The sequence below is a fragment of the Dipodomys merriami genome, unplaced genomic scaffold, assembly GCF_024711535.1.
Source record: "Dipodomys merriami isolate MVZ:Mamm:240054 unplaced genomic scaffold, mDipMer1.0.p SCAF_15, whole genome shotgun sequence".
NCBI lineage: Eukaryota > Metazoa > Chordata > Mammalia > Rodentia > Heteromyidae > Dipodomys > Dipodomys merriami.
In genome coordinates, this window is record NW_027202826.1 from 30,041,004 (window position 1) to 30,056,757 (window position 15,754).

Sequence of the window (15,754 nt, forward strand, 5' to 3'; positions counted from 1 at the left end):
ACAACTTGTGGGTGGGGATGGGAGGGAAAATCTGGGAGAGAAGGAAGGACTGACATTGTCCAAAGAGAAATGTACTCACTGTAACCCCTCTGTAATCACCTTTATAATAATAAATAAAAAAGAAAAGAAAGAAAAGGAGAGCTGGGGGTGTGGCTCAGTGGTTGATCATTTGCCTAGCACAGACTTTGGGTTCAATCCCAACAGCATAAAAAAAATTAGCAAAAATTCAGTACTGTTTTGTGAAAATGAACCCAAAACTGTATAATCCACTTCATGTGATTTTTTTTTAAAAGCAGAATTAATCAAGAGCCAAAAAAAAAAACTAATTTTCTTTCTAATCTGGAATAATCTAATCGAGCCAAGTGGCCAAATATCCCTTATCAGGCAACATTAGGCAGTTAGGTTGAGTTGAGTAGAGAGGCCATGGAGATCACTCAAGGTTTTGGCTTTGCCTTTCTTACCCAAAAAGGAATAGAGTGTGTTCAAGAATTTATGAGGCTGGGAAGAAGTCCAAAACCTAAAAATAAAACAATTTATAAAGCTTCCTTTTAACATTCCACAACAAGAAAGGAAGTACTTACGGGGCTGTTGAGAATCATCAAGCACTGGTCAAAGTGGTGGTGTTCCATGATGGAGTGGCAGTAGAGCTGAGCTAGGGGGTGTTCACTTCTGAAAAACATTTTGATGAATACAGAAAGTCATTTTCTTTTCCTCTGTCAACTCATTCTTCACAGCTCCTGGGGCTTGAACTCAGGACCTGAGTGCTGTCCCTGAGCTTTTTTTTTTTTTTTTTTTTTTTTTTTTTTTGCTCAAGGCTAATGCTCTACCACTTGAGCCACTGCTTCACTTCTGGCTTTTTTCAGAGTTTATGGGAGAGATTAGCTTCTTGTTTAACTAGCAGAACTACTGAACAAAATAAACCAGACCACCAATTTTCTCATCTGTTGAGAAAAGTATGAGGTCATCTCGGGGGAAATGAATAGAAGAGTCAAATTTCGAATTCCAACGAACCTGGTGCTGGTTACAAGTCAGTGGCTTTGATATTGAATAAACAAAAGATGCAAGAATAAGGACTGGATTGTAAGTATGCTCGTGCCAACAGTATTTTTCAATTTCAAAACACAACTGACTTAAAATCTGAAACAAATTTATGTTACCTTTTCCTCTGAGATAATGCTCAACTGAAGGTCAGCTTATACAGGGCTATATCCGCATATAAGGAAAGGATTGACTGTGATGGAATGAAATGAACTGGGTGTGAGTGAGGAGAATCCAGGCAAGCAATGATCCATGAAGGAGGAGAAGGAGGCAGAGAAGGGAGGGGGGGATGGAGTCTGGAGTGAAGGATGGAAGAGGAAAGATGGAGGATTGAGGCTGGAGAATGGAAGAAGGGAGGGAAGGGATAAGTGAGAGGTTAAAGGGAGGGAAAAGGGAGAGGACTGAGGATGAAGGGTGAAAGATCAAGGTGGAAGTAGAAAGAAAGGGAAGATGGAGGGAGGAAAAGGGAAGGAAGAAGGGAGGAGAGAAAGATAAAGGATAGAGATTGGATACAAGTTGGATGAATAAGCAACGTAGAGAGTGAGAAAAAGGAAAAAGGGGAGAAGGGAAGATGGAAGTTAGGGAGGATGGAGTGAAGGAGGGGTGGAGGGAGGACGGAGGATGGAGGAGGAAAAAATGAAGGATCAATGGAGAATGCAGGAGGAAGAAAGGTAGGGATTTAAAGAAGGATGGAGGAGGGAGGAAGGATGTAATATGGAGGATGGAGGAACTGATGGAAGACAGAGCACAACTGATATTCTATAGTTCTCCTTCTGCCCAGAGAAGCGCCAGAATTCTGGCTCCTTACATTGGCCTATCATGAAGGATAGTTTCGCTGTAAGGAGTCTAGGATCATCAAACCTAAATCTGACCAAATAGATATACATCCAAGATGATGTTTCATTTGCCACCTAAGTGTTGGCCATTTTCTCTAGTGGAGAGTCAGACTTTAGCTAGCCACTGTCTTCCTACTCTTTTCTTCCCCATCCACACAGGAGAATATACATGGAGCCTGGACCTTCCAAAGGTTTCCCAGCACATGCATAGGATTCCACACAATGACAGTCAGGAGAAAGGAATCAGAGAATCGAACAACAGCTAAAGGGACAGCTTGCTATTCAAGGGATGCTTCAAATTAATTTCTGAAAAGTTGTTAAAGAGTGAATGACACTGAGGCATAGGCTTATATACAACATTTCGTTTATTATCGTCTAAACAGGAGTGAAAGTTAACAGGCAGCTTAACAAAATGAGTATCAAGCTGAAATGAAGCAGGGTGCCAGTGTCTCATGCCTGTAATCCTAGCTACTAAGTAGGCTGAGATATGAGGATCATGGTTCAAAACCAGCCCAAGCGGGAAAGTCCTTGTGACTCTTATCTCCAATAAATCACCAGAAAACCAGAAGTGGCACAAGTGGTAGAGCACTAGCTTTGAGCTGAGGGACAGCATCCAAACCCAGAGTTCAAGCCTCACGACCAACAAGAAGAAAAAAGAAGCTGAAATGAGATGGTAAGGGGATGTAGTGGGAGAGGGTGGATGAATGAAAAAGTGTAAGAACAAATGTAAGAATTTTATTTTGCAGGGCGCCGGTGGCTCCTGCCTGTAATCCTAGCTACTCAGGAGGCTAAGATCTGAGGATCTCGGTTCAAAGCCAGCCCAGGAAGGAAAGTCCATGAGACTCTTATCTCCAATAAACCACTAGAAAACCGGAAGTGGCGCTGTGGCTCAAGTGGTAGAGCGCTTGCCTTGAGCTGGAGAGCTGAGGGATCGCGCCCAAGCCCAGAGATCAAGCCCCAAGACCAAAAAAAAAAAATTTTTTTTATTTTTTGCGAGTCCTAGATTTTGAACTCTGGGCCTAGGTGTTGTCTGTGAGCTGCTTTTGCTCAAGGCTAGTGCTCTAACCACTTCAGCCATAGCTCCACTTCCAGCTTTTGTTGGTAATTTATTGGATCAGGATTTTTCTGCCCAAGCTGGCTTTGAGCTAAGATCCTCAGATCTCAGTCTCCTGAATAGTTAGGATTACAGGTATGAGCCACCATACTGAATATATTTGATAAAGGAAGTGAGTAATGTGAAATGCATTTGGGTGAGAGGATACAGATGGGAAGGGGTCAATATGTGAGGGGTGACTCTGATCAAGAAGTACTGGACACTTAGATGGACACGTTAAATCGTAAACCCCTTGGACAACCTTCTAAAGTTCAGACTTTTTGAAATGAACAAATGAGACCAATTTCAGTCTCTAACCATGCTACCCTATAAACATGTATCTTCTTCTTTTGATCTGATCTACATGTCAATCTGAATATCAGACAAGGTCTGAACAGAACATACCTTTTGAGAAGACAGTATTTTCGGTGGGAATGCTTATGATACTTTTACTATCTTAAGTATCTCCCTTCAGGAATCACTCCCTTACCAAGTAAGAAAAAAAAATCCCTGGAAAAATCTTGTTTTCCTCAAACCCCAGGGATGTAGGAAGAAATGACAAGTCTCTAAAACTGTTTTAACTTAAAAAAGAAGTTGTGATGACTTGGTTGGAATCTGCTTTGTGGTGTGTGAAAGCAAGATTCTGCAATCTATAATTTTTCCCAGGAGTTTTTTTTTTCTCCAAGAGAGATGACGTTTCTCCAGATGTTTTCTTCCGGGTACTTATTTAAAAATAAACAAAGGAAAAATAGAAAAATATTTTAGCTTTTCCTCCTATCTTTCTTAAGCACAGCAACATAGCATCTCAGTGAAATCTATACCCTAACAGTTTGCATGCTAGTAATTTTAGGTCAGACTATGAAATGCTATATTACATAAGTGTGTGTGTATGTGTGTATGTGTGTGTGTGTGTGTGTGTGTGTGTGTGTGTGTGTGTGTGTGTGTGTGTTGGGTATGGAGCTGGAACTCAGGGCCTCGGCACTGTCCTTTAGGTTTTTTTGCTCAGGGCTGGCACTCTACCACTTGAGCCACACTTCTACTTCCTACTTTTTGCTGGTTCATTGGAGATATGAGACTCTCAGATATGTCATCCCTGGGCTGGCTTTGAACTGTGATCCTCAGATCTCAGCCTCAAGTGTAGCTAGGATGACAGGGCTGAGCCAGTATTGCCTGACTTATATGGTCTGACTATGCTATGAATCATGTTTTATTAATGCATATTCATTGTACAAAGGATCTCACTGTGCTATTCCATGTATATGTATAATGACAATGATTTATCTACTGCTTTCTTATTCCCCTATCCCCACTTTTCTTTTTTCTTTTTTTTTTGGTGTGTGTGCTGGGCTTGAATTCATGGCCTCTCCAATATTGGCAAAGGCATCTCACCCAGTCAGTTCTATAAAACAGATTTTCAATTCTATTCCATTGGTCCTGAGGTCTGTTCTTATGCCAATACCAAGCTGTTTTGATTACTATGGCTGTATAGTAGAGTTTGAAATTTGGTATTGATATTCCTCCAGCAGTGTTCTTTCCGTTGAGAAGCGTTTTTGCTATTCGGGGTCTTTTATTGTTCCATATGAATTTTTGGATTGCCTCTTCTATTTCCTTGAAGAATGAGGGTGGAATTTTGATAGGTATCGCGTTGAATTTGTAGATAGCCTTGGGAAGTATTGCCCATGGTTTCCCTTATTTGCAATATCTAGTATAGGTATGAGTCAAGCGGAAAAGGTCAGATAATGTGATGTTAGGAAAATGAACCCTTAAATATGTATTTTAATGTTCTCGTTTCTTTCATGCATGTGTTTCTAACGCATTTATAAGATTATTTCTTTGTTGCTTTGTATGTCCCTCCCCCACAGTGTAACCCCCGCTTTCACTATATTTGATGTCAGTATAACATGTGGAGGAGATGGGGACAAACAAGTCGTTTAAGGATTCAGGTGGACCTGTTGCAACAATGAGAAGTACAAAATGTCATGTCAAAACCAGCTTTACAATGTCGGTGTGGGGGGGGGGGAGGGGGGAATGATTGGGTGGGGGGGAAGGGGGAGGCTGGGAAGGGAGGTGAAGGGTAAACAAAGGAGGAGGCTGCAATGCTTGGTAAGAAATGTATGCATTATCCTGCCCATGTAATTGTAACCCCTCTGTACAGTATGTTCTCAAATAAAATAAAATAAAATTAAAAAAACAAACAAACAGATTTTCAAGAGCAAACAAAGGCCTGACTGTGGCAGTCAAGAGCTTCCTATCTTTTCTCATTCAGTCAGCACATGGCAGTGGCTCCCTCACTGTAATTCCTCGGACATGAAGTTCTCTGTTTATTTAGATCAAGAGACTGTGATTAGAGAGCTGTTCTCAGATACCCTCAAGATCTCACACATCTGGAACTGCCTTAAGACATCTCTGCATCCATCAAATCATTTCCACACTTCATCTTAGTTGTGAGAGATGATCGTTCTTATGTCAATGTAGGCTCTTTTCAGCCAACTGCTCTGAGAAAAAAAAAGTGGCTCAAAAAAACCCAAAAAACCCCATACACAAACTGATGAAATGTGACACCATTTTTACCATCTCCTTTGTCAACACAGATGAGTATAGCCTTTGTGAAGTACAAAAGTTTAGTGCCAAAGTATCGTGTGTGTGTGTGTGTGTGTGTGTGTGTGTGTGTGTGTGTGTGTGTGTGTGTGTGTGTGTGTGTGTGTGTGTGTGTGTGTGTGTGTGTGTGTGTATGCTGGTCCTGGAACTTGAATTCAGGGTCTGGGTGATATCCCTGTGCTTTTTAACACTGGTGGCTTTTTTGGACATTAATTGGAGATGAGAGTCTCATGGACTTTTTCTTATTTTTTACTTTTTGATGGCATTTGAGGATTAAATTTAGGGAATTGCAGTGCTTGGCTGGTGCTGTACAGCCTAACCTTACCTCTTGCACAAACAACTACCTGTAGCATCTGCTGCTAGGATTTAACATGACAAACATGGGCCTTCAGGCTGGTAGTGATGTGTGTGTCTGAAAACTTAGACCAACTCTGCTATATGGGCTGGTTATTATCATCTCCATTTCACACATCTGAAAATGAAAGTAGCCAGGTGCTGGTGGCTCATGCCTGTAATCCTAGTTATCCAGGAGGCTGAGATCTGAGGACCATAGTTCAAAGCCAGTCCAGGGAAGACAGGCCGTGAGACTCTTATCTCCAATTAAGCTGCAAAAAGACAAAGTGGAGGTATGGCTCAATTGTTAGAGCTCCACCCTTGAGCAAAATTCGCCAAGTGCAAGTCCAAGGCACTGAGTTCAAGCCCCAGTACTGGTATGCATGTGCGAGAACACACACACACACACACACACACACACACACACACACACACACACACGCATTCAAATACAAGAAAATTAACGTATAAAGAAATTAATTCTCTTGACCAAGGCCATCTGGAAGAGTGAAGATTTGAATCTAAGCCTGACTATGAAGCTCAAGCTCTCCTGCATAGTGCAATGTAGCTTCTACTTGGACTCAAATCCTCCTCCAACAGACTGAAGTGAGCTCACTAAGTGAGAGTCCAGCCAAGCTAAGCACTTCTCAATGTTATCTTAAACAAAAGCAAAACTCATAGTAATTATCTAAGAAATAAGACTCAGCATAATTTTTTTTTGTACTTCAGACTTAAAATGTGACCAACACAACATTAAATTTACATTATTATTATTATTTTCCATTTTCCCTTAAATATAGCGTGAAGATGTTATGGGAGCTTGACCAAGTGCAATGTTTCTAGACAAATATTAATTTCTTTCTTTCTTTCTTTCTTTCTTTTTTTTTTTTGGTTGGTCATAGGGCCTGAACTCTGGGCCTGGGTGCTGTCCCTCAGCTCTTCAGCTCAAGGCAAGCACTCTACCACTTGAGCCACAGTGCCACTTCCAGCTTTTTCTGCTTATGTGGTGCTGAGGAATCATGCATGCAAGGCAAGCACTCTACCACTGAGCCACCTTCCCAGCCCGTGGTTATTAATTTCTATTTAGTGCCAATTTAGTATGTTAATCCGGGCTACTATTTCCAAAGTTGACAGCACAGTTTCAAATTTTTCTATGGTTTTAACTTTAAAAACCCCAGTTCTTTTTCTTGTCTGGGCCTGGGATATGAGTATTTGGCATATGGCACTTTCACTCCCTGGCTGGTGCTCTACCAGTTGATCCATGCCTCCAAATCCCCTGTTCTATAATTTAAATGAAATGTTTTCCAGTTTTTCTGGGGAAAACCATCTTACCGCTGTATGTATGAGTTGTTCACACCTCGATGATCTAAGTCATGGCTCAGTGCGGCGATCAGCAGGGCCAGTATCTCTAGCTCTGACAGCTTGCTCTGGGTCCCCAAACACATTGGAGGGAAGGAAAAGAAAGGGATGATTTGTCAAAGGGTATTCTGCTACTGCTTTTCAGCCAGCTGACTCATGTTTACATATGTACTGTGTCTAGATACAAAGAACTTATCCAGTCTCTTATCCTGTAAGAAATCACTGGACCTGGTCATTCATTCACAGGGGGATAATCATAAATGTATTTGTCAACAACAACAACAAAAGGCTTTAGTGCCTTAAAAATTAATAATCTGTCCATCTAGAGTAATTATCATATTCATTTATTTTTGTGATGGTAGCTGAGGCTTGAACTCAAGGTCTTGTGTTCTGGCTCAGCTTTCTTTTTCTTGTCTAGTGCTCTGCCATTTAAGCCACATCATATATATATATATATATATGTATATATATACATACACATATATATATATATATATATATATACTTTAATTGTTTCTTCTTAGTATCCTGAAGATCCTGTTATCAGTTGCCGTACCTTAAGGATTATAAGTATTGTAAATAAGGATATAAATATTAAGCAGAGCAATTGAAAAAAGATGAATAGAAAATTTGGGTTTTGAAAGTGGCACAATATAACTCCAACTCAAGTATAGGTTAATTTTGAATGCCTGATGTTCTATATGTACTCCTGCTGCCCCTCATTAGTAAAACAAAAAAGCCCAAAAAACAAAAACCCAAACCCCAAGTTAAATGATCATGTTTGCACTGTTCTGTAAGAATTTTTAATACTGTAAGTAGGGTTTAAAATATACATGAAAAAGTCTGGCACCAATGGCTCACACCTAATCCTACCTACTCAGGAGGCTGAGATTACAGGATCACAAAGCCAGCCCTGGCAGCAAAGTCCATGAGATGCTTAGCTCCAATTAACAGGCAAAAGAGACAGAAGTGGAGCTGTGGCTTAAGTGGCAGAGTGCTAGCTTAAGTATAAAAGCTCAGGGACAGTTCCCATGCCCTGAATTCAAGCCTCAGGCCCAGGAAAAAAAGGAAATTAGATGATCATTTTATTATTTGTCACAAAAAGCAATACTTTCAGTCGTGATAATCCTTATGACTCAACACTCCAAAATAACACTATTCTATTTCTGATAAATGTTGACTAAGGAAGAAAAACATCACTGTGGTGTTTTATACAATTTCTTAGAAAAATAACTTCTTTTATTTGTTGCATATCTATCTATCTATCTATCTATCTATCTATCTATCTATCTATCTATCTATCTATCTATCTATCTATCTATCTATCTATCTATCTATCTATCTATCTATCTCCCTATCTCAGTGCTGGGGATCAAACCTAGGCAAATGTATTACCACTGGGCCACACCTTCAGCTCAGTCATTTCTTTTAGATCTAGTATGTTAAAAGAGTTCCCTATAAAAGTAGAGACACAGGATGATATTTTTAGGGTCTGTTTAAAAACAAAAGAACAGTGAAGTTCTGAGATAAAATAATCATGTGAAGGTTACATGGAGTTATCAGCTTAGAATAACTAGTTCGTTTTCACTTTAGTTAGAATCTAAGGACAGGCAGAAATATAGAGAACAACTGGCCTGGAAAGGAAGGAATGACATAAATGTTTTCCATACTGTTCTTTCTTTTAAAGAGTCTCTGGATTAATGTATACAAAACCCAAATCACTTTGATGAAATAGTACTAATTAACCAAGAGTCTAGAGAGAATATAGTACAGAACCTTGAACTTCTCTAGGAAACCAGTTCACTACAAGGCTAGATTTTGAGAATTCAACTATGGTTCATAATAACATGACAAAAATGATACTTCCTCTTAATACTGTATGGTGTCAAATGTTTATTTGTCCAAACATTACTGAAGCATAGCATGAAGCTATGTTAATTTTTACTGCTCATGGGCTTGAACATAGGCCTTCGGTACTGTCACTTAGCTTTTCCACTCAAGGCTGGCACTCTACCACTTGAGCTACAGCTCCATTTCTGACTTTTGGGTGGTTAATTGAAAAGAAGTATTTCACAGGCTTTCCTTCCTAGGCTGGCTTTAAGTTGTGATCCTCAGCTCTTAGCCTGGTGAGTAGCTAGGATTACAGGCATAAGCCATCAGAATCCAGTGGGTGAAATTATTTTTAAAAGAATTTTAGGCCAAAAAGGAACCCTACTACACTGTTGGTAGGAGTATGAACTTGTTCAACCACTTTGGAAAGCAGTATGGAGTTTCCTCAAAAGACTCCACATAGAGCTCCCCTGTGACCCAGCAATCCCACCTTTAGGCATTTACCCATACGATCACAAACAAGGCCATACTAAAGCTACCAGCACAACTATGTTTATCACAGCATTATTCACCATAGCTAAGATATGGAACCAACCCAGATGCTCCTCAGTAGATGAATGGATCAAGAAAATGTGCTCTGTGTGTATGTGTGTATGTATATTTATATATATATATGAATATATATATATATATATATATATATATATATATATATATGAATTCTATGCCTCCATCAGAAAGAATGACATTTGTTAAGAAATGGAAATACTTGGAAAAAATCATATTGAGTGAAGTAAGCCAGGCCCAAAGAAACATAGGTCCCATGGTTTCCCTTATTTGCAATAACTAGTACCTGTGTAGGACAAGCAGAAAAGGTCAAAATCTATGTACATATGACCATATAAGATGATGCTAAGTGAAATGAACCCCAAAATAGGGACACAGGAGGTTTTATCTTTGTTGCTGTTGTTTTTAATGTACTTATAATGTACTGTGTAATTTTTTTTGTTTCTTTTGTATGTTCTTCCTCCATGGTATAACTCCTGTTTTCACTGTATTTGATTCTGGTGTCCTGCATCTTGTATATACATTTTTCTGATTTGGGGAAGGGAGGGGAAATAACAAAATGCTGAAACAAGAATACAGGTTGACCCATTGTAGCAATGAGATGTACAAGACACTATGTTGAAAATGAACTTTACAGCTTCGGGGGGAGGGAGGAGTTGGGGAGGTGGGGAGGAAAGGGATGGTAGGGGAAAAACAAAGAAGGGGGTAACAATGCTCAATAGGAAATGTACTCATTACCTTACTCATGTAACTGTAACCCCTTTGTACAGTAACTTTACAACAAAAATATTTTTAAAAAATTAGGCCATACAGGTTACATATGAAAGCAAATTAATGACCAAGAATATTGCCACGCTATGCATGTACAGACAACGTGCTATTTTTCGATCCTCACAAATGCACATTAGAACCAGATTCTGTGTTTTTTCCTATGAAGCAATACAGCATCTTCAATCTGTGAACTGTTCTACAGCTTACCTGAATCTTGCCTGCCTTGAGTGCAGCAAACATGCACTGGGCGGTGTTGAAGGCATGCCTCCAGTTGTGATAGGCTACATTCTTCCGATAATTCTTCTTAACACTCAAAATCCACCTGCAAAGAACCTTTAGGAAATAGAGCATAAGGCATGATCGAAGTTGCCAACACTTACTGCCTGCGGTCTCCTATGCTCCAGGCATAATACAAGGTATTCATTCCCATCCCATCCTTACAATTGTGAGACAGGTAACTTGGCAGTAGGTCTTGATGATTCCTAGCAAGGGGGAAGGCCAGAATTCAAACTTTCGCAGACTGAATCCAGAAGTCACCAGGACAACCACCTAACTAGCTACTGTAGATGTAAAATTCTTGACATCTCCAAGAAAGGTATTTTGGGCATCAATAGGACTCTAATTTTTTTAAAGTTGTGTGTGTGTATGCTGGTCCTAGGGCTTGAACTCAGGGCTTGGGTGCTGTCCCTGAGCTCTTTTTTTTGGATCAAAGCTAGCATTTGAGCCATGGTTCTACTACTGTCTTTTTAGTGGTTAATTGCAGATAAGAGTCACAGACTTTCCTGCCTTGGCTGGCTTCGAACCATGATCCTCTGATCTCAGCCTCCTGAGTAGCTAGGATTACAGGCATGAGACACTGGTGCCTGGATGACTAGCTTTTCAAGATACTGTTTCCCTGTGTTATCAGTTAGGAGAGTCCAGGGGTCACAAGTGCATGAATTCATCTCTCATGCTCCTATGCTATGTGTCTAAAAAAGTATTTAGTTCAAGGTTCTATCTAGGGGAGGGTTGGAGGCAAGGTACCTAGAATAAGTCCAACTCCAAGCTCCAAGTCATTACTAATAGTCTAGTTATATAGATCTCTGTCCCTTTAAACTTTGCTTAAGATTCAGGCAGAGTTACTGTATGGCTACCCAAACTGAAGACTATAAATATATATATATATATATGCATATATATATATATATATATGTATACATACACACACACACACACACACACACACACACACACACACACACACACACACACACACACACACACACAATAAAGCTCTTGGAAGAATGTACTTTGAAAGATGGAAGAGTGCCAGGCACTGATTGCTCATGTCTATAATCTTCACTACTTAAGAGGCTGAGATCTAAGCATCAATGTTCAAAGTCACTCCGGGAAGAAAAGTTCTTGAGAATCTTATTGCCAATTAGCCAGCAAAAAACCAGAAGTGGATGTGTGGCTCAAGTGGTAGAACAGCAAACCTTAAAAAAAAAAAGCCAAACAAGAGATGGAGGCCCTGAGTTTGATCCCAGAACCGGCATACCCCACAAAAAATCAATAAGATAAAAGAAAGAAAATGAAGAAGAAGAAAAAGAAAAAGATGAGAAGGAAAGAAGGCTGGGTAAGTTCAGCAAGTATTACCAGCTGGGCTTCATTCAACTAGTAAGTGGTATATTAGAGTATATCCCCAGGGGTGCATGGGCTTTTGGCATGGTTGTGTTTGTGTTTAACGTCAGAGCTTGCCTCTTCAAATCTGAATGATTTACTACACTTGAGGGGATTTTATGAAAATAAATATGAGCTTCTTCTTGCAGAGAGCATGGCATATGCTGCAAATACAAAACTATGTAGCTTTGGGGAATGAAAAAAGAGTTAGAGAAAGTATTTGACATATTATGATTGGCTGCTTAAAACAGGCCCAAAACGAGTCTTCATGTGGAAGGACACAGCTAATGATTTTGGTGGGCTCTGTGCTTTCTCTGTGCTTTTCAGATCTTTTTGTTCCTGTCCCGATTCTGTTTGCAGGCAATTCAGGCAACAAGCACAATGCTGTCTCCTACCCTTTGGCTCTCTGTATGGTAGTTGAGTCATGCCTCAGTCCTATATTTTGTACAGGACTGTCGAGTACTCATTTGCAGCTCAGATTCTCTCAAGAGCCTGTTGAATTGACTCAATAGGGTCACCAGCAATTACAGAGACTTGCAGAGGTCTGAGTGGTATACTCAAGGTTCCATGGGAGAAAGAAGAAAGAGAAATCAGCTCAGCTTCTGCGTTCAAGAAACTCGCCAGTGAAAACAGCAAACGTGCACTTATAAAATATGTACCCAAATAAACACAAAAGCAAGAGCATGATTCCAGCCTAGAGTTCTCCCGGAAGCAGAGATTTTTATTTTTGATTTTTTTGGTGGTGGTGGTGCGGGAGGGAGGGAGTGGGGGAGAGTTCTGCTCTGAGGGAAAGAAAAGTTTGTGGTGCTATAAACTGCAGAAGATATAATTCAGGGGAGAAATTCAGCAATGGCTGAAATCACTGTAAATGAACTCAAGGTTTGGAAGCCAAATAGAGAGTGGGAACTCTTTCAGGATGAAATTCTCTTTGCCCAGGCAAGTTGGTGATACTCATATATACTCTAAGCAAAAGCAATTAAATTTTGTCATCTTAAAACAATACTGACAATAAGATCGGAAAATGAACACACAGAAAAGTCTTGAAAGCAAGTCCAATGAGAATCTTCACAGTGATCAGACTGCTCAGATTTAAAACAGAAGTTCTCCAAACAGAAATGGAAAGTAGGAATAAAGGCAGGAGGACAAAATTCTTTTCTTTCTTTCCTTTTCCCTTCCCTTTCTTTTCTCTCTCCCTCCCTCCCATCCTTCCTTGATACATGTGTATGTTACATAATGTTTGTTTTTCTTAAATAGGTTTATTTTCTTTAGGTAGCTATACAAAGGAGTTGCCATTCAACACAGCAGTTTATGAATACAGTGCTTCTTCATCAATGTCACCACTTTCAATATTCTGACTCACCCCTCCCCTCATTTTTTTCTTTTCTTCTCTTTTTGCCAGTCTTGGGGTTTGAACTCAGGTCCTAGGCTCTGTCCCTGAGCTTATTTGTGCTCAAAGCACTCTAACACTTAAGCCCCAGTATCACTTCCAATTTTTTCTGAGTATTTCATTGGAGATAAGAATCTCATGGATACTAGACGTTATGTCGAAAATCGAACTTTACAACAAGGTGGAGGGGGGGTGAAGATGGGAAGGGGAAACAAAGGAGGAGGCAACAATGCTTGAGGAGGAGGCAACAATGCTTGATAAGAAATGTACTCATTATCTTGCCCATGAAATTGTAACCCCTCTGTATGGTATTTTAACAATAATAATAATAAAAAGAATCTCATGGACTTTCCTGTCCTGGCTGGCTTTGAACCATGATCCTCAGATCTCAGCCTCCGGAGTAGTTATGATTAAAGGTGTGAGCCACTGGCATATGTCACTTTTATTTTTAGGTTACTGAATTTTTTTTCTGGCCATTTAACAAAGCAATGTATGTATACATGGGTCTTTCTCTGCGTCATCTGTTCAACACCTTCACCCCCCCCCCATACCTTCTCTTATTTTTCTCAGTTCTGTTGTATATATAATTTCTTGCCTGCATTCTACTCATTTCCCCATTCTTTTTTTTTTTTTTTTTTTTGTCGGTCGTGGGGCTTGAACTCTGGGCCTGGGCGCTGTCCCTCAGCTCTTCAGCTCAAGGCGAGCGCTTTACCACTTGAGCCACAGCGCCACTTCCAGTTTTCTGGTGGTTTATTGGAGATAGGAGTCTCACAGTCTCTCCTGCCTGGGCTGGCTTTGAACCGCGATCCTCAGATCTCAGCCTCCTGAGTAGCTAGGATTACAGGCGTGAGCCACCAGCGCCTGGCCCCATTCATTTTTTGATTCCTCTCTTCTTGACAACTGGGCCCCCCCCAGCCCCCTCCGCCCCCCCTGCAAGTACCCATTTCCTAGTATTCATCCATCAGAAAGAATGACATATTTAGCATTCATAAGGAAATGCAAAGACCTGGAGAGGATTGTGTTAATCGAAGCCAGACCCAGAGAGGCACAAGTTTCCCTCATTAGTGAGAACAAGAATGTGCCTATAAATCTAGAAGTAAGCATGCTGGGTGTCACCCAAGTGACTATAAGTGAATTAACTGCAGTATAATAGAATCTATGGAGAACACAAATTGTATAGCTCTTTAGAAAGACTACTAAAAGTCAAAGCCTAACAAAGTAAGTACTAGGAAATAGGTATTTTTCTGATGGATAAAAATCCAAAGGATCATCAGAATAAAAACAAATACAGAGAGAAAGCCCTTCTTCATTTCCAACCTTCAAATGGCACCTAAAAAGCTAAAGTAAGAAATAAATAGACTTAGAATTTCATAAAAGGCCCATGAATCACATTCCTATATTCTGGACAAATTTCTCCATTGAATCATTACATGTGTAGGAACTTCAGGATTTGAAATACTGTCAAGGTTTCCATGTTCCTAAAATGTACAAGAAGCAGAACTGAGAGCCACACGTAGAACTTCTACCTCTAGATGCCATTTACATCCCATTAATAGAGAAGACATAGCCTGGCACCAGTGGCTCATGCTTGTAATGCTAGCTACTCAGGAAGCTGAGATCTGAGGATCACCTTTCAAAGCCAGGTTTTTGTGACACTCTTTCTCTCCAATTAACCACTCAAAAATTTGTGGTGAAGTTGTGGCTCAAAGTGGTAGAGCACTAGCTTTGCGCAAAACAGAGCTCAGGGACAGCATCCAGGCCCTGAGTTCAAGCCCCATGACTGACCGGGTTTTCCTGCCCCACACCCTCTAAACAAAAATAAGCTCTCTCTCCTTCAAGAACTATCATATTTGGCCTAGGAATAGGATAAAGGACCAAGGGTTTCATAGTTGTGGATTAAGCAGAATGTGAGACGGAAGAGAACACACATGCACACATCAACATCATATACATAAGCACAGACTTCTCAATGATGGGGGGTGAAAGCAGGAAGACCATTAGCCATAATGTACAGATAAACAAACTAGGGGCATGAGAGGTTAACAACCCCAAATAATAACTACAGGACCTATGACTTTAGCCAGACACTGGTGTCTCCTGCCTGTAATCCTAGCTACTAAAGAGGCTGAGGTCTGAGGATTAAAGCTTGAAGCCAGGCTGGGAAGAAAAGTCTGTCAGACTCTTATCTCCAATAATCCAGCAGAAAGCCAGAAGTGGAGGTGTGGCTCAAGAGGCAGAGTGCCAATCTTGAGTGGAAAAGCCAAATGAGAGTAAGAGAAAGAA

At 40.3% G+C, this 15,754-nt stretch overlaps 1 protein-coding gene across 6 annotated transcripts in view; it reads right to left on the reverse strand.

Annotated features, from left to right (window-relative positions):
• The window catches only part of Pde5a (phosphodiesterase 5A), a 230,594-nt gene that overhangs the window by 20,398 nt on the left and 194,442 nt on the right, over window positions 1-15,754 (reverse strand). For all 6 annotated transcript variants that reach the window (XM_070022515.1, XM_070022514.1, XM_070022517.1 and 3 more), the window contains 3 exons: window positions 10,633-10,758; window positions 7,231-7,325; window positions 582-669 (listed from right to left, as the gene is read on the reverse strand). In XM_070022515.1, the coding sequence (XP_069878616.1) occupies window positions 582-669; window positions 7,231-7,325; window positions 10,633-10,758 (309 nt within the window). The remainder of the gene's footprint in view (window positions 1-581; window positions 670-7,230; window positions 7,326-10,632; window positions 10,759-15,754) is intronic.